A 12951-nucleotide genomic window follows, 5' to 3' on the forward strand; every position below is an offset into this window, starting at 1 on the left:
GTACGATTTTCGGTATGGTAATTCGGAACGGGGATGCTTATCGAGAGAAACCAGACAAATAGCCGTCCGATGTTAAATGTAGCAAGGACGGTGGTAACAACGAACGACGATATAAAAAGGTAAGTGTGTTTTTTTTTAATTAAGAGTAAATATTGTAAACTAATTTTATTAACGGTATATTGAGTATTCAATATGTTCATAGATAATGTTGGTTATATTAATAAAGACATTTTAAATATTTTAAGGTAGAAGGGTTGAGAATACTTTATTCATTTTATAAAAGAGTAATGATTTATGTGAAGAAGAAAAGGTACATATGAATTCGTTTATCAAAAGGTCCATCATTAAACTTCATGAATTAATCAATTCACTTAATCACAAAGTATATTAAATACTCAACATACCTTTAAGGAAAATAATTAATGATTCTAATTAATTAGGGGTAAGATTATGAAAGATAACTAGTGGATACCAAATGTCACCTTCTTAATGTTTTAAGAGAATTGTTAGGCTAATCTTTAGAAGGATTTATCATTTTTCTACCTTTAATAATATTAACTTCCAATATTTATCTTTCGATTTTTAGAATAACTACACTACTAATTTATATTAATAATATACATTACTCATTGTCATCACGTACATTGCAGCCACCATCACGTTAGTTTACAGAATGCATACGAGAAAGTTATATTTTAACGAATTTACATGTGGTCGGCTAAACCTTTTGAATGTCACAAATAGATCCTATCATTTATGTGATAATGTGACATAGAAAATTTTAATCGGTATTGGGTATGTAAATCATTATTGGTGGTGATTTATTGATATTGTAGGTTTTATCACAAACGTGTTTCGAACTACATATGTGACACATCTTAAAATAGTTTGTTACTGAGACGAACTCGTCCCATAATAAGCTCGTATCATGCCACAAGTTAAGTGTAAAATCATTTCCAAAAGTTAGCTCAAAAGAGGAGAAGACGCCTTGACTTATTAATCACTGACTAATTTCATACTTGACTGATGTGATATCATATCAATTACATGGTATATGAATTCATGTTAGTTAATGAAATGAGCTTGTTTTTATCCGTTCCATGTATTTTTTTTTAACTCTAATAGATATATAAGAAACTCTATAACACAAGCTATAAAATCGTATCAGTTCATTATCGCTATTTCTTTTACACCACCATGATTTTCGATCTTCAATTCATCACTGGTCAATTGAAATAATCTTTATAGAAATCAAAACCAATTCACAAAAATAATATTATTACAACAACGTTAACCCTAATGTGAAATTACCATTATTCACATAAAAACTCGTGTAAAATGATTATCACAATCTTAGTTCAAAATTACCCATATTCACGTTAGTCTTTTATAAGTTTCTTTTAACAATAAATTAATCTACTCTATTCCTAAACAATGTCGACAGTAATAAATTCTCCCACATACCAAAGATTGAATACATACCAAGTGATTGGATGCTTCGTGTTAGTAACTATGTGATCTTTATTCATTATAATATAAGACAATAACAATAACAACATTGTTATTGCCTCTTGCTTGAGACCAGCCAAAGAGGTGTGTCAACTTTTAGGCCTCAATGTCGTTTCTCTCCATGGTACCTTCCCTAGCAAAATCCATTGCAACTTTTGGGGTCTTCTGTCTGATCTTTTCTATTGCCATTCTCAATTCCATGTCTATAACTTTGACTTTACTTTCAAATAAAGTATCCTAGTAGCTAGTACACCTTTTTCATTTATTTATATTTTGTTGTTTCATATATCATCACGTTTTTTGGTTAATTTCCTTTTCTTCCCATTTAAACATTAGGTTGATATAAAAAAAAAATTGGTTGTATTAGGTAATTTCTATAACTTTAATTTGTTTTGTTGTTTCAGAGAATAAGTGCTTAATGAAGCATATACAGGATTTAATCGACCATTTAGCATTCAGCGGATACTTGGTCGAAGGTGTTAAAAGCTACATGATGGTAATGATAAGAAAGTAATATGATTATTACTGTTAAACTAATATATAATCCATATATTCATTTTATAAATTGAGTAGCAAAATAAGATAAATCAAATATAATATCATTATACAATAAACTAAAACGACATAACTATACATTTTGTGTTACTTTGCATTCACGTCAATTTTCGCATTATCACTTCTAGCCTAAATATTAGCTTAATTAAGGAATTTAATTAATATATAGAAGTTTGATTGGTAAATAAATAAAGTAGCTAATGGTTTCATGTCTTCATCAATACTCAAAGGGGTTAAGTAATTGTAATACCATGGGTTAAGACTTAATTAAGACCATTCTATACTCCCTTATAAAGAGTATTGGATCTGTTAATTCATCACTTTTTTTTCTTCCCAAAATACCCCTACTTAAACATAATACCCTTATATACCCTCCTTACCTCATTCACTCTAATCATTACACACTCTCATCGACTTTCTATCGCCATCTGTCGCCGCCCTCCTTCTCCACCGCCTCCCTCACTCTCATCACTTTCTAGCCGCTTAATCAAAAGCATACTCAATTCAAATACCTTTCACAAACGATGTGAGAAGCTTTATTTTGTGTTCCATCGTATCATGATACATGATTACATGTAACATGAGGACTATAATCTAAAAGGTGTAACTTTATGGTAGGAAACAAAAATATTTTAACTATTTTTATAAGGAAAAATAATCCGTACTGCAAATTTTACCAAAATTTATGTACTTTTTAATCATTAGATTAGTTTTAAACTTTGATTGATTCGTTAGAAGAAACCAGTGACTATTTATCTCAAGGGAAATGATTAATCCTCCTAATCAAATAGATTAATAATCCTCTTAATAATGGGATGATGACATGTAGAAAAATCAGGAGGCAAAATTAAGAAAGATAATTAGTGGATACCACATGTCACCTTCTTAATATATTAGGAGGATTATTATGCTATTTAGTTAGGAGAATTTATCATTTTCCTTATCTCAAATAATATATAAATTTTCTAAAATTGAAATTAGTCAATGTGTTTACTTATTTATCACTAATTAACTCTTTCGAAATACATTTTAAAAACTACTATAAGGCCTTTAAAAAATAATTTCAATTTTGTTTGCCAAAATTTATTTTTTTTCATGTACTAAAGTGGTATACATAACAATTGATATCTGATATTTAACTCATACTAGAAGGGTCTCCGAGCAATGCAGTGGCGGTAAAGACGACGGTTGGTGGCGGCGATGGGTGGCATTAGTAATGGCAGCGGTGGTGGTGGTAACGATAGTGATGTGATTATTAATGTAAAAAAATAGTGTAGTTAATAGTTATTTATGGGTTGAGAGATGTATATTGTAAATAATTTCATTAAAACCGTTGTAAGTTTATTCAATGGAATCGCAACACGAAGTTTCAAACAAAATTCATCTTTAAAGAAAAAGATAGATGGATATTTTAGGTGGATACAATGTGTGAGTTTTAAATGTGTTGAAAGTGAGTATTTTAGATTTTTTAAAATATAAAGTTTAAAAAGGAAATGAGTAGTTTGTTTTATAAATGGGTAATATATTAGGGATGTTGAAGGCTAGGGATATTTTGGGTATAAAAAAATACTGAATTTTTTAAAATAGAATAGAAAGTTTGCTTTATAGAGTATTATAGAAATGATCTTTTAGCGAACTAGTAGTGTAAATTCGGGTTGTATTTAGATTGTGTAGGTTATTTCTCTTAAATAGCCTAAATTTGTTGTTATAGAAAAAGAAATGTTATAATCTTAAAAACTATATTTGACAATATTTGTGAATTACTAATAGAGTATTCGCGTAATACAATGACGGTAGTAGAGACATGTGGTGATGACAGCGATACTCAATGATGTAGGTTGATATAAATATAATTGATGTAAATATGATGGTTAATATATTTTAAAAGGTGGTGATATATACAACATTAACTTTTAATCATACACCACTAAGGCACTAAATATGCATTGATGTACAATATAATAATGTGAAACATATTTCGTAGTGTATGGGTTAAAAATGATGGTGTACAGATCATCCTTTAAATAAAAATTTAGGATGTAAATTAATAAAAAAGAGTTTAGAGTGTAATTTAATCTTTTTTTTAATTATTATTTTAAAAGAGGCTATTAGGGAAATTTGATTCGCAACTAATTTTTTATTTAAATGTGGGAAGCTAGAAATTATATATATACAACTAAATTGTAATGTCGGTGTGTGAGGGGTAGTACTATAGCTAAAAGTATTCCCCTCATTGCATAAAGTACAACTCGTTGTTGCACAACCAAAATAATTAACGGTCTTAACGGTCATTAGGTGTTACTTGGCTAATTAATGAAAGCTACAAATGGTATTTAACGGAGTTTGTTTTCAAATTTAATCTTTTTAACTTTTGCAACCAAAGTTTTGCTTTATTTAATTTTTACCACATAACTTTGGGGTTTTAAGTTTTTCCCATCACAGTTTATTTCTTTTTTATTTTTACCATATAACTTTTACTTATTAAACTTTTGCCATGAAAACGGTTTTTTTACAATTTTCCTTTTACTTATTGCCACATAACTTTTGTTTTTTAAATTTTCGTCAGACAGACTTTTTTTTTAAGTTTATGTTTTTTAACTTTTGTTTTTTTTTTCACATAATTTTGTTTTTTTAATTTTCGTTCTAAAAGTTTTCTTTCATTTGTTTTTTACAACATAACTTTTGGTTTCTAAATTTTGTTATCAAAGTTTTATATTTTTTACTTTTGATCACAACTTTTAATTTTTAAATATTTTCACAAAAATATTATTTTTCGGTTTAATGTTTTCTAACTTTTATCGCGAGTAACGCCTAGTTAAAAATATTGTTTTATTATCTAATTGTATAGATATAGAAAATATTATCGTGGTAGTAATAAACTAATAATAAAGGACCATAAAACCACGTCTATGCTTACAATATGCTCGGAGTCTCCGTATATCAACTGAAATCTAGAGGAGAAAATTGAGCAATAAATTCATCATCATCTTTGACGCATTATATTTCCTTCTTCTTCTTCTTCTTTTTTGTCAACTATATTTCCACCGAACCCTTTTTGGTAATAATCTTTTTTCTTCATCATATTTCATTAATCATCATATCACATATACATATAGAAACCTTACTTAAAAATATATATATTATTATAACCTCCCCACATTTTACTGTGTTTTTTTTACAGTTGCTGATTGTGATCCATACATACCCACATGGCTAACATTCCCATTTCAGGTTTTTTCTTTTACTATTTAAGTACTTTTTTTTTTTACCATCTTTTTAATGGGTTTTTTGTTCTGATATCTGGGTACTTAAATCTTGATAGATTGTTGCTTAAAATTTAATCTTTTTCCATTTTTGTTAAAAATGTTTTAAAAATTATTAATCTTGAATTATTTTGATCTGCAATTAGCCTGCATGTACTTTACTGTATCAGAATCAGATCTGTTATTGATTTTGTTTATTAAGTCTGCATGTATAATATTTTACTGAGTTTTATTTGCTACTGTTATTGATTTTTCTTGTTTGGATCTTAAAAACATAAATTTAGTTATTTTGTAGTAAGTATTTTTTATAGTTGATGATGATGATCATAATTATTTAGTTGGTTTTTAGTTAGAAAAAGAGTTAAAAGGTAGATGGTAGTATCATGTGGAAAGTTGAAGTTGGTGGACTTTGCCTTAAATGATGATTAATGATTTTTCTAATTTAATTTTGTTGTAATCATAGGCGAATTACTTACTTAACTAACTCTGGTTCTTGTTTCGTTTCCAAGAATTTTAAGCGTCTGTCTAATCATTGATTGCAGCTAGATGTGACAAAATGGATGGGTTGGGTACTTGGGTGGGCCGGTTAATAAAGCAGTGTTGGTTTGGGTTAAACATGTTATTGTTTGTGTGCTTTGTGTTGATCAACAATAGTTTCTGTACTTTATATACTTTATATTTTACCTAAACCCTATATATATATATATTATATACATAAACATTTGGTATGCATTTTAAACTTGTTAACGATGTCGACAAAATTCTTTTCAATGAAATCAAGGTTTTGAAGTTTTATTCATTAAATGTACAGTATGGGCGAATTTTGAAATGTTTGACTAATTTGACCCGATAGACCGTTAGGATAAACTTAGACCTATGTCAACCATGTCAAAACTAAAGAGATTAAATTAGCCACATCTAGTTGCTCCTAGATTCACCCTTTTAGGCATATTTTAACCAATCATTTTGCTAATGCTCGTACTATTTCAAACAATTCTCGTCCAGATGGTTTGAAAGACTTAACCTTGCATTCAAATGGGAGCCCGGAGACAACAGGTTCACTTGTTGTATGTTTTGGTGAAATGTTGATCGACTTCGTGCCTTCAGTTTCTGGAGTTTCGCTTGCAGAAGCACCTGCCTTCCAGAAAGCTCCTGGTGGTGCTCCAGCTAACGTTGCTGTTGGTATAGCGAGATTAGGTGGTTCTTCAGCTTTCATAGGCAAGGTATAATGATCAAAGTTTAAATTTTAATTTTTGAAGCTTAATATGTATGATTTGTACTATGGTATCTATTAGAGGAGTAATTTCCCAGTCATTTTGCCATGTTACCTCATACGACAAAGCATATAATCTTGTAAGTAGGAGAATAGAAAACATTAGCTTATATGAAACCGGGTCAAACAGGCTGAACCGGTTGAACAGCATCCAAAGGGTATTTTAGACATTAAATTAGTATGGATATATTATAGTAGTTGTAGTTATATTTTGAACTTATCATTTATAAACAAATTTAGAAGAGTTGGCCAAAAGTTATTTCGGGCAACTCAGCCTGACCCAATCTGTTTTACCCAAACCAGATTTACTCTTCTTGACATATTAACTAAGCATTTTTTCAGCTCTAGAATCCATAAGCTTGACATCTATAGTTTTCTCTTAGGTAGGAGATGATGAATTTGGTCACATGTTAGCTGACATTTTGAAGAAAAACAAAGTCAACAACTCGGGCATGCGATTTGACCAAAATGCAAGAACAGCACTTGCTTTTGTGACTCTCAGATCTGATGGAGAGAGGGAATTTATGTTTTTCCGGAATCCTAGTGCTGATATGCTTCTTCATGAATCAGAACTTGATGTGGATCTTATCAAGCAGGTGCACATTTGCATTTTCTTTTTACGTAATAGTTGGATTTGTTAGTGTTCTTATTGAAGGTGATCACGTGAAACTCAGATATATAATTTTAATTTTATACAGGCAAGTATATTCCATTATGGTTCTATTAGTTTAATAGAGGAGCCATGCAAATCAACACATTTAGCTGCAATGGCCATCGCAAAGAAATCTGGTAGCCTACTCTCATATGATGTGAATTTGAGATTACCATTATGGCCATCAGAGGATGCAGCTAGAGAGGGCATCATGAGCATATGGGATCAAGCAGATGTCATCAAGGTGTTCACATGAGCCTTAAAGTAAATATACATGTTGGTTGTTTATTATATTCTTTCACCTAACTGATAAAGAATTCATACAGGTAAGTGAGGATGAAATCACTTTTTTGACTGGAGGTGACGATCCATATGATGATAACGTGGTGTTGAATAAGCTTTTTCATCCCGGTCTTAAGCTTTTGCTTGTAAGTGAAGGGCCAGATGGATGTAGATATTATACACAAGTAAGGATTTTAAGGTTTCGTTTTCTGTGTCTCCCATAAAATAAAATTTTGTAAATGGTTAAAAACAAGCATAAAATATTTTTTGCAGAAATTTAAGGGCCGAGTTCCTGGTGTTAAAGTAAAGCCTGTTGATACTACTGGTGCTGGAGATGCCTTTGTTGGTGGAATTTTGAGCATCTTTGCTTCAGATACAAATCTTTATAAGGTTTCATTTATATATATAAGTTCTTTTTATTATCATCTTGTGGTTCCTGCTTTTGTTATCAAACTAAGTAATAAAACCTACATTTGTTGTTGGATATAATCCTTACTGTATCTATTATACTTTCAGTTTTCTTTGTTCTTTATTTTGCGGTCATTATACTCATATCTGCTCAAACAAAATGAAAATGGAACCCATTGTCAAATCTTGATTTTAAATAGTTTAAGCAACTCGACGTTAGATATGAGCTTCACATATTACAATGGTATCTACTTTTAGGTTTCTTACATTCTCGTATATTTTTTCATCTATCACTCAATCATCATTTTGCGGGCCTCATTTTCGTTTTTCTTACTATACCCATTTCAAATAGTCATTTATTTTCTCACTGTACTGAACCACCAAAGGTGGTGTGAATACCGTTTTCAAAAAGAATATATAAATGGAAGTCTCAATTTCTAGTGGAATTTTTGGCGTGTTTAGCTTTGAATACGAATCCTGATAAGGTAGAAATGTATTGTAAACCTTTGCTAAGGTTTCGTTTCTTCAAACCATGTCCTTTTTGTGAGCATGTTTTCATTTTCTTTTTTACTTCAATTAGAGGAACCCGTAACTTTACAAATGCCCGAAAAACATGCCTGAAAAGCTTGATCCGTGAAGGTGAAATATGGGCCTCATTAGGAGCTGACAGGCCTAACCATTTATAGAAGTCCCTGTCCTAAAACATTTTTTATCTTTGTTTTCAATTGTCTAGTTACTGATGATATATTTTTAAGTTATAACCTCAACAAGACTTGTATAATAAAAGAAGGTATATTATAAAACTTCCTAGCAGACAAATTTGGTCACTATAGTGATGAAATAGTGAAACTCAGAAAGCAACATCTATTTCGGGTAAATTATTAGATGGAAAAACACGGCTTGGGCTGGCGCAGCCCCTTAGGACCGAACATTTGGGCCAAGTTGCTCTTAGACCGGGCCTTATTAGGGGTTTAGATAAACTGTTAAGGCTAGCTGCAACTTTCAGGCCTTTAGGACCATGTTTTTTCTGGCTATCATTGAGCTTGGACTAGAACCCGTCTTGGGGCCCAGTCCTCTGTCCATTTCTATTAGCGATTACTTCTTGCTAGTTGCTACTGGGACTCTCAATCCTTGGTGGGTTTCAAGAATCTTATCTTTATATTGTACAACAGTAATACAGTATTTATATAATTACATGTATAGGTTTCATTAGCTTTTGCATGATGTTCAATCACTTGTTATTATTCTGTGGGTTCCATTTTCTTTTTGTAATGAGTCATGCAATGATCAAATTAAATATGATCATGAATTTAATCCACCCAGTTCTATTTTTAAGATCTTGATTGTATTGCAGGATGAGACTAAACTAAGGAAAGCGCTTCTCTTTGCCAACGCCTGCGGGGCCCTAGTCGTAACCAAGAAAGGAGCAATTCCAGCCTTGCCCACAAACGACGAAGTTCATAAAATCTTGAAACATCACACATGATAGCTGACAAACAACTCGGAGTTTCTGATATATTCATTTCTTTCTGTTAATAAGACGATCTTTTTTCTTTTTCTGAAACGGGCCGTAAAAAGGTTATATGAATCAAAGCCTGAAATGTACAAGTCTTATGCGCATGGAGATATACAATGTAGCGGTTTTTAGTTGTACACTGAAGATGGGAATGCTGCTTTTTTTTTTTTTTGATTTGTATTACGAGTACATTTTTCAGCCATAGATGGAATCTGTACTTTGTACCAGTATATCAACACTGTTGGTAAAGAAAAGAAACTGTCTTCTTCATGACCTGTTTGGTCCGTTTGTAGCGAAACTTTGACCGATGAAAATGTATTCAATAAGCTTTTATCAATCTTTATGTCAAAACCATCTTTGTAAGGCCAAGTGCAATAGCTCGATGGCATAAATGTGTAACATTTTTACTGATGTCAGTTGTTTGGGTCATTTTAGTATTTTTGTTAGGTGGCACACTTGTATGAAAACAGCATAAAGTTGTTGCCATTTAGCAATTTTTCTGACCCACTTTTATCTGAAGATATAATGTGACATGTTTTGTTTCAAAGGCCCCCTCTGCTATAAAACGATAGTGTATGTTTTGTACATATAGTATAATATAATACTTTATATATGATTGATTGGAAGTATATTAGTATTTTTTTGAATTGAAAAACTGGCGCCAGGAAACAGAGGATCTCAGTTGATGAGGATGGGGGTTGGTTGATGTACTGTGCACTTGTTGGGTATCATGTTTCTTTCAGTCAAATCTGTCATGGCTCACACATGTTATATTTCATTCATTATTTTGGACCTTTCTTTAGAAACCATGTTTCATTTCTCTAGTTACATTCGTTTACTCTCTCCATCCCACTTCTATTTTTGTGGACTTTTAATCAAAAAATATTTCAGCGGAGGATTGTTTTTTAAAATTATTTTTAAAAAGTTAGAAACATTGGGGTGTCAAGATCATATGTTTTTTAAAAATATTTATCTTTCATTTATGGTGTCATATTTAAAAATAAAAACCCCTCACTTAATGTTTATTTAAAATTTCTACTCTCTTAAATTTTTCTATATAATATTTTGAAATGTTCTTTTATACTTTGTTAACGTAATAGGTACTCTTCATATCAAGTTATAATATATCAATAACAAAAATTAGATACATTATTTTACATTTTAATTACAACACCCGGGTTGAACTAGAGTCGATTAGCTAGTTAATGTAATATTAATCAATTTTATCCTAGTATTTATATGGGCTAATGGTTTTTAAAGGTATCCATTTGTCTCGAATCATCATTCGGATAAATTATCCAACTAACAAAAACCTTTGATGTGAGTAGAAACCTTTCAATAACGTCTAACCTAATTATTAGTGAAAAAAAAAGAAACCCGGTATTGTTGCTTATGTGTTAGCGATCTTGCCACGTAAGTAGCCATGTGTATCGTCACCTTCTATATAAATTGAAAAAACCCCTAAAGATCAAGTTAATTATTTGAGGGGCTTCTCTTTTCTCTCATAGTCTCATGTCTCCCTCTTCTTCCATTAGATCCAAAGACAACAATCATTTTGAGTATTATGACTGTGGCTATAAATTATATCCTCATACTTTTTGGACAAACAAGAACCCATGAAGGATGTTTGTTTGTTGCCAGATTTTTTGGAAGGTGATCTGTACAACATCAGATTTTAGTAATGTACCACCAAACGTGCTTTACAGTGTTGTATATGTTGTACTGTTCAACAATGTAAAATATGCTTGGTGGTGCATTGCCAAAATCCAGTGGTGTATATATCGGTTAAATATATGTTCGAAATCGTTACAAACAAGTGTGACTAGTGATTTAGTGAATTTATTGTTTTTTGTAATTAGGATAACTTCCAAGTGATTACCACAAATTGCATAATAATTTGGAAATTATGAAACTAAAAAGATTATAGTATCAAGAATGAAAGTGATGAAACTGATGGAAAGTTGACTATTCAAAAGTAAAACGTCAAAACTAATGTATCACGCCCATAATATATATTATTCAGGGGTGACGACCGTGTTGTGTTCGGGTTGGTCCTTTTAAGCAGTTAAATCAAACCAGCATGATAAAATATCAAGTATCAAGGTTAAGATTTTCGATACTTTTAATTCATACAAGAATTAATCCGACACATTGTAGAAAAATATAACTTTTTTTTAAATACATAGTTTAATATTAAGATATAACGAGAACTTAAAATAGTTAAAATATTTGGAACCAAACATTTAAATATATAATTTTTAATTTCTTTATTTGTAGTTTTTTAACGGGTTGTTTAGGTTGTAAACGGGTCATCAAAAGTCAACTAGCTCAAACCCAACCCATATATAAATGTGATAGTCAGTGTCGACCCGTTTATGACTCAGACCTATCAATTAGTCTCTCAACCCAAACTCACTTATTACATGTCATGCTCCAAGTCATGTGGGAGATTACCACCCCTAATTAATATTACCTCTTGGCATCAATGAAGTACATAGGGATTAGTTTCTTGAAATGTAACTATCTTTGACCGAATGTTTATAGTAGGAAAAAACTAAAGTTATGTGTATTGTATGTAAGCAACTTGAAAAAATGTTTATTGTATATAAGAAAACATACGTGACAACCATATACAGGTGCAACTTGTCAGATTTTAATTGGTTGAAACGAAATTCTTACATACAATAAACATTATTTCAAAGTTGTTTACATACAATACACACAACTTTAGTTATTTCCTACTATAGACATTCGTTCAAAGTTTCTTACATTCGAGGTACTAATCCCAAGTACATATTACCTATACAACATTTGTTAGCCGTATTGTTCCCGAACATTACCAACTGTCTAAGATTTTAGGTTCGTACCATCGTTATTTGACTCGCTTAGTCCATTGTTATTTGGCTAAATAGCTGCTTGCTTTACTTTTATATATAAATTTTTCCTTTTAAAGTTACTTCCTCACTTATCTTTTATATTTTCCTTGTTTCTTTTGAGTTTCCTTTAAATATAATGACCGCTTTTGTATTTCTTTTAATATATCCCATAAGAAAAAGTTTTTCGAATAAATGTTTCACAATACCCATGTGTATATGTATTCATGTATGCTGTTCTAACAAGAAAAAAAGGAGAAAAAGTGGAGATAGCCTTACGATTTGAATTTGAAAACGCACAAGGAATGATTGAAGCTATTTGTAATGGTATTAGACTTTCACTTTCATTTAGTAGGTTCATTTATGTTAATGAAAAGTCAGTGTTGAGAAGGTGACTTGGATTTAATGGGAATTGACACACATACTATACATCACAATATACCTCACTATGCCATTATACTTTAGTACCCCGAAATATTCATACCAGATATAACCCATTGATTTATTTCATATCCTCCTAATATAATAACCTAAAAGTCCTCTAAACTATTAGATTGAGACATGTGGCAAAATCATGAGGTGAGATTAGGAAATAAAATTAGTGGATAACACTTATCATG

At 30.9% G+C, this 12951-nt stretch overlaps 1 protein-coding gene across 1 annotated transcript; it reads left to right on the forward strand.

Annotated features, from left to right (window-relative positions):
* Window positions 1-5011: 5011 nt before the first annotated feature.
* LOC122586992 (probable fructokinase-7) lies at window positions 5012-9795 on the forward strand. Its single transcript, XM_043759044.1, has 8 exons — window positions 5012-5122; window positions 5246-5295; window positions 6333-6550; window positions 6984-7196; window positions 7299-7496; window positions 7579-7719; window positions 7808-7924; window positions 9297-9795. Exons 2-8 carry the CDS (start codon window positions 5274-5276, stop codon window positions 9426-9428), a joined length of 1041 nt encoding a protein of 346 aa, XP_043614979.1. The 5' UTR covers window positions 5012-5122; window positions 5246-5273; the 3' UTR covers window positions 9429-9795.
* Window positions 9796-12951: the final 3156 nt, after the last annotated feature.

Source organism: Erigeron canadensis, chromosome 2 (assembly GCF_010389155.1).
Source record: "Erigeron canadensis isolate Cc75 chromosome 2, C_canadensis_v1, whole genome shotgun sequence".
Taxonomy (NCBI): Eukaryota; Viridiplantae; Streptophyta; class Magnoliopsida; order Asterales; family Asteraceae; genus Erigeron; species Erigeron canadensis.

What these genes read in the sequence shown, in the direction of transcription:
- LOC122586992 (XM_043759044.1), top strand. Translation starts at nt 5,274, where the DNA reads ATGGCTAACATTCCCATTTCAG. An exon ending in GGCTAACATTCCCATTTCAG is followed by an intron (nt 5,296 to 6,332) that starts GTTTTTTCTTTT and finishes ATTCTCGTCCAG; the next exon opens with ATGGTTTGAAAGACTTAACC. An exon ending in ATCAAGCAGATGTCATCAAG is followed by an intron (nt 7,497 to 7,578) that starts GTGTTCACATGA and finishes GAATTCATACAG; the next exon opens with GTAAGTGAGGATGAAATCAC.